The sequence below is a fragment of the Aplysia californica genome, unplaced genomic scaffold, assembly GCF_000002075.1.
Source record: "Aplysia californica isolate F4 #8 unplaced genomic scaffold, AplCal3.0 scaffold00037, whole genome shotgun sequence".
Taxonomy (NCBI): domain Eukaryota; kingdom Metazoa; phylum Mollusca; class Gastropoda; order Aplysiida; family Aplysiidae; genus Aplysia; species Aplysia californica.
Window position 1 is genome coordinate 1,956,116 of NW_004797307.1, and position 6,580 is coordinate 1,962,695.

At 37.8% G+C, this 6,580-nt stretch overlaps 1 protein-coding gene across 1 annotated transcript in view; it reads right to left on the bottom strand.

Annotated features, from left to right (window-relative positions):
* Window positions 1-5,611: 5,611 nt before the first annotated feature.
* LOC101845220 (ribulose-phosphate 3-epimerase) overlaps window positions 5,612-6,580 on the bottom strand; it is a gene marked incomplete in the record, with an annotated part of 9,766 nt that continues 8,797 nt past the window's right edge. Inside the window, 1 exon segment of the mRNA XM_005091907.3 lies at window positions 5,612-6,131. Coding sequence (XP_005091964.2) covers window positions 6,009-6,131 — 123 coding nt within the window.

The following is a 6,580-nucleotide window of genomic DNA, read 5'->3' on the forward strand; positions in this document are numbered from 1 at the left end:
CTGAGAGAGAGAGAGAGAGAGAGAGAGAGAGAGAGAGAGAGAGAGAGAGAGAGAGAGAAAATAAAAGTGCTGCATTAGAAGATAATTTTTAAAAAACACATTTCTGCTGAGCACTGAATGTACTTCAAAGTACTTGCCTTTGTTTTCATTCTGTAGGCATTATCTAATTGTTGTCACAAAAACGATTCAATGTAAATAATATATAACACGTATTATGGTGGCTCTCTCGTGGCCTTGAGGTTAAGGTGTTCGCCTCAAAACAAAAGGTCCAGGGTTCGAATCCGGGTAGCAACCGAAACATTCCATCTCTAAAATTGTCTCCTTTCACCTCTTTCCTGCTCTCTAGGAATGTTCTTTCTTCTGCTTTCGTCTCCAGTTTCTGCCCCCACCCCCTCACCTTCTTTGCCCCCTTCCTCTGGGTCCCTGACCAATGTACTACATTTGTAATATTACACTGTTTCAGTCCCGAGGTGTTGACTATCAGAATTCCACTCTAATTTGTTTTATTTGTAAAGGCGCTTTTGACATTGACAAGAGTCAATGTTTGTTGACAATGTCAATCTTTATTCATCTCGCAGGAAGAAATTTGTCTTGGTCGTTTACAATAGCAGTATATGTTACAAAGCTTAGGTGCATTCATGCAAACGCACGACAAGACAGGACATAAGTAATTAATAGGCCTACATGTCTCACGTCTTATCGACCGATATCTCCATTGCTTTTTCGGTTACAAGCTACGGGAAGCGGCGAGCCAACAGTTTACCCACTTGCTCCGTTTCGTTAAAAAGTTTGTGTAGTTGTGTGTGATACTTTTTGAGCTGTAACGGACAAAGGTATAAATTGGGCGCAGAAAAAATTGCGTAACCCCAGACATTACCATTTCAAAGCATTGATATTGATAGAATAAAAACTATTGGGACAAATAAGATGCGGTTTTCTTTTTCAGTGAGAGCATTTCTTTTTTTACTTTTGCTGCATTTTTAAAATCATGATAGCTTTTTTGTGGCCAACGATTAAATACGCAAAAACTGTCAGGTTGCAATGGTTGTTGGGTGAAAAACAGTTTAGTCTCAAGTGAGTTAATCTGATAGGCTTGCTAATTTTTTTTAAAAGACATTGTAGTACAGTTGTTGTTTTTTAGTTTAGTTAGAGTTTTTACAGCACTTGCAATACAATAAGGTCACATAACAAGTGACAAAAATTAGACGTGTTACAAGGGAGTAACAAACACAAAAAAGAAAAGGAGAAGAGATATAGGATGAGAAAGATGTTTGATAGTGATAGGAAATAAGGAGCAAACGATACCAGAGCACCCGCCAACCACGCATTTCCTTATTCATAAGTTATTGTATTTGTCCAAATAAAAAGAAGCACACATTCAGAGTCATTAAGTGAAGGAAAAGTTTACTAGCAGGACATAAAAGACAGAAACAACAGAGGGATAGAAAAGAAACAGGACCTTCCAGTGGGGCCCTCCAACCACCCGCTCCCTGTCTTGTCCAGTTATTACATAAAACTCACAACAACAAAAAGAGGGGGAACCTCATTAAACAAAGTAAAACAACACAAAGATTTCAATCGCATGTTTTATTCTTGTGTCATAGACACCAAAGAAGTCCCGTCCTATTTTTTTTTTTTTTAATCTAATCAAGTCTCTCGTGATTATATCAACTTCAGACAGCCTAACTGAGATCAGAAGCTGCCCAAAATGCGTTGCGGAACAAAATGGGGGACATTTACATCAGACGTATAGACACAATATACATAAAATGAATCGAAATTCTTGTTAGTTTCTCAAAAACACTCTTTATACTTTGTAACAAATTCTTAAGGTCATTTATTCATAACATAAAATAACATGGGTCAACATCAAGTAATAATTGTAATTGTGTGTATTTTACGCCTCCATCAACACTATTTAGACCATTAGGGAGGCAGGCTGCTTTTCCAACCTGCTTATCAGAGCCAACTTGTGCTGAGAAGGATACAACGACAACATCCCAACAGACAGTCAGAGATACCGGTACTCAATAATAAAAGAAAAAAAAATCATCCCCACACGAGAATCAAACTTATGCCCTCTGAATGCAACAGTCTAGCAACTACACTACAGATGCCAATTCATCATCAGTTTGTTTTGGAGCTGCAAGTACGTGCAGCTATTTATGTCATAAATGTAGGAAATAAAATAGGAGGTGAAAGAGGGTGGCTGTAACCCAAGTGAACATATTAATCATAGGACGTCCAAAACCCATGAAACATTACACACGAAAGGGAACATTATCTTCAATACAGGAAACAAACAGACTCAAAAAATTAAAAAGAGCTGTGGGATATGATATATATATATATGTTTTAATAATGCCTAATGTTTCTGCAAGGGGTACCACTCTCTACTTTATGTCAATCATTTAACAAAATACGTATTTAGTCTGTTACAACTTCAAATGACACAGACTAGAACAACACAAGACAAATTCTTGTCTTATCATCTTTTCCAATTTTTACCCCACACACGTACACATAGAAAGACTCAGATTATGGATTTCAAGGTAGTACTGTAAAACAGCCGTATTCATGAACAACAACAACTTTTGTGAAAAGTCGGAAAAGACTTCCAAATAAACATAATTTACACCAGCAACACAATTCAGATCATTCAAGAGTTGGGCTATAGGTGTTCTACTGACTTGGCAACAATCGAGTGAAAGAAGGATGAAAGATGTTTGACAGGAAAGAAAGAGCAAACAACACCAGAGAACCTGCCAACCACACACACACACACACACACACACACACAAAAGTGCGCCCGGTAAAGTTATCATAGTGAAGTTCATGAGTATCATGCAATCTAAAGACAGAGAACCACATTCTGCAATATTAACCCCTTTGTGACAGCTCCTTTACATCCTACGTCGAACGTCGAAAGCCAAAATGCCGGGGCCTCCCATACAATGACCATCTTAAAATGCACCATACAGAATTTTATAACTGTTTTGCAAACAGCTTGGAATTTAAATGGAATTTTACCAGAGCAAAACTATTGAAAGATTCAAAATCAGCAACATCTAAAGTGTAGGAATAAAGTAAATCTTAAAATTTTGAAAAGGACAACACAATGATGGAAACTGCCAACGATTCTGGTTAGTAAAGCTATTTTTAAAAACTTATATCACGAAGGGGTTGAGAATGAGATATATATACAGCATTGGAACCATTTTTGGCTGTTATCTGTATAAGAATGTCAACAAATAAATACACACAGCTATAAATCAAATCATAAATCAAGCTATGCTGAAGATGAGTGAGAAGTCTGTAGGCTTGTCACTTCCACAAGTGGAAATTAAGCTTTTGAATGCTCAAATTCTCTTCCACCACTGGTCTCATACTCGTTGGCCAAAGCTGAAGCCACAAGTCATCTCAGTCCTCACTGTAGATGTATTCTGGCACTAAAATCGGTTTGCACTTTTTCATAGAGAGACTTCAGAGTAATTCTTATGAACTTTCAAGAAAATATGCGAATATTCATGATTTTATTAGACACATAAAGTTGTATTTGGAGGAATTGCTTCATAGCGAATTGTGTTCCAGACGGATAAAGTTGCAAAATTAGAGCTTTCTATTATATGCGCAGATACCATCTTTTCTGAGCATCTGCACCAATGTTATGTCGTTCATGTTCCAAAAGTTCGACAAGTTTTGTTGTGCCGTTTTTTAAAATATTTTTTTTCCATTCACACTTGTCAAAAAAATGTTTTACAATTTAGCATTGCTGACTTCAACCAATCGAATGAAATAACCAGACAAGTTACAATGCCCGTTCTTTTTTGAGTGTCAAGAGCAGAAAAGCCTGCTTTGGGTGCATTAAGTGATAATTACCATAAATACAAGGATACACCTTAAACTGTAAGCTGAAAAGTACCCCAAAAAGTCAGCCAAGACAGAGCGGCGACAACGAGCTGACCCCCACCGTGACCCTGACGTGATAAGGCGCTCGGTGGGGAACCCCCCCCGGCAACTAAAATCCCACTGCCGATGCGCTGTACGCAGTGTATTTTTGTGAACAGTGAAGCTGAACTGATTAAATTTAGGTCGGCCAAGACAGAGCGGCGACAACGAGCTGACCCCCACCGTGACCCTGACGTGATAAGGCGCTCGCCCCCCCCCCCCCCCCCGGCAACTAAAATCCCACTGCTAGTTCACCACGAGAAAGAACGATCAATTAATGAATTATTTGCCCAGCTTGTCTAGTCTGAGTTTTCACAATTTATGAGCCGAGAAAAATTTCAAATTGGAGTACACATCCAGACCGAAGGAGTAAAACTCAGAGGGTCACTGGATCGGAAAAGTAGAGTAAACATAATGCTAGTCGGTTAAAGTCAAAGTAAAACAGCCTATTTTTTCAATAGAATTGTTATTTCCTCCTTAAACGGAAGGCTCACATGAGTCAACAATGCACATAACATTTTTATTCATACAATCCGCCTCTACTGATTGTCAAGGGTCCATTTACAGTTGGTTGAATTGAAGAAAACCTTGCAAGCAAATGGCTAACAGGCGAGGATACAACATCCTGTCGGAAGCTGGAAACCACACTCAAATCATTTTGCAATAACTCCTACAGACTGCCTTTAAAGTTTGCCAGATACACACATTGTGACTGATACTTTTATGGCACAGATGTTGAGATACTTGTGTCTTGACTTCATGCCAACAATATTTCTAGCTCTTTCAAGCTGTAAAATTGATAACAAACAAAGGAAGCCATAAAAACAAGCACAAGCCATCTTATCACGCAATATACACAAACACACTTCAGTCATGGTTTAGAATGCAATTTTAGAATGTTGCTGAAAATTCTTAACGACATAAACACCACAAAAAATCTTCACAAGAAAACAAATACACAGGTAAGAAAACTCCGCACTTAATATATCATCATCAAAAGGAAGGCAGAGAGAGGAAAACTGTCCTGCAGTCAGGCGTAGATGGTGGGTTTTCCTATTTCTATAGAGCCACAGTAAAACCCTGATGACGCAAACTTCAAATGACGAGAGAACTTCTTGGCATTAAGGGAAGTTGAAATGCGCAGAGTACAGAGGGTGAGAAAAAAGAAACGAAGGATTTGAAATCCTTTCGTGGTGAAGAGGACAGGAAATCGGTGTTAAACAACAAGGTCTATCTACTGAATACTTTAACTACCACAAGGCTTAGAACGCTTTCTCTCTTTATAAAACATTACACGAACAACAGAGGCAAGTATAGTAAAAAATATAATTGAAGAACAAAACAAACGTGTGTATGTGCTAAGGTGAGTGGGTGTTTGTGCCCCCCCCCCCCTTGCTCGCTTCCCAAAGTTGAATGAGTTTTGAGGCACTTGAAACACAAATAGGTCAGATAAGTACTGAAAATTAGGGGTGTTGTTACTCAAGTTTGATTTACACAGAAAAGGAGGAAAGATAAGAAAGATAGACATTTAATAGGAAGTGCTTTTATTTAAGTAAGTATTTTTCGGCACTTGTAACATAATTAGGTCATATAAGTGCCAAAGATTAGAAGCGTTACAAGAGAGTAACAAACACAAAAAAGAAAGAGAGATAAGGAAGACTGATGTTTGAAAGGAAAAAAAGAGCAAACCACACAAGGGAATTTGCCAACAAACAACCCTTTCCCAAAGGGTGTTTGAGAGTTTATCATATTTATATATGGCAGTGGGAGTGCATGTGTACGAGTGTGTGTACAAGTGTGTGATTGAGTGTGAATCCACTGTAGGAATGTCTATATTTGCGCAAAGTGACGAGAAGAGGAAACATAAAAGTTTGAGAGCAAAGAGCAAAAACAAAGTGAAACTAGACAAAAATTGAAACAAACAAACAAAAAGCAAAAAAGAATCAATTTGAGAACAGCAACAGAGCCTAAAGCAGAAAAGAAAATGAAAAGAAAAGTTACATATAAACTACCCAGCATATATATGCCAAAAACACCTGGACAAATCATTGAGAAGCTGGCTATCTCTTTGAGTTGATTTCCTTCAGCCCGGAATCTATAATGCCTCTCATGTAAGAGATGCACTCTCTAGGGTTTGAGGCACCAACGAGCGCACTGCCAGAAACTATCAGGTTCGCACCAGCCTGTGAAAAAAGAAAAAAAAAGAAAATCAAGAATGGTTACATAAAGTCTGAGGTGGGGAAACTGCAGAACTCATGTAGCCTTTCATAACAATTGCTGGCCTGCAAAAACAGTTGGTGAATTTTTTTTAAATGGAGATCTATAAATTTTTTAAACAAATGATAATATGATTTATTTAAATTTATACTAGAACCATGACTAGCTTTCATTGTGAAATTTAAATAAAATTTGTTACCTGAATATTTCAAAGTATATTCCATTATTAAAGTATGATAATACAGTTCATTAAAAAAGTGACCCACAGCACTATATCCAGAAGAAGCAGGTACGACCTTTTACAGTGCCCAGTCAAAGTGGCTCACAATTCGAAACATTTGCCCACCCCTAGTCAGTCCACAGTCACTTACTGCTACAGTAAACCTCAATTAAACTGCAAATGACAAAAAAGGAT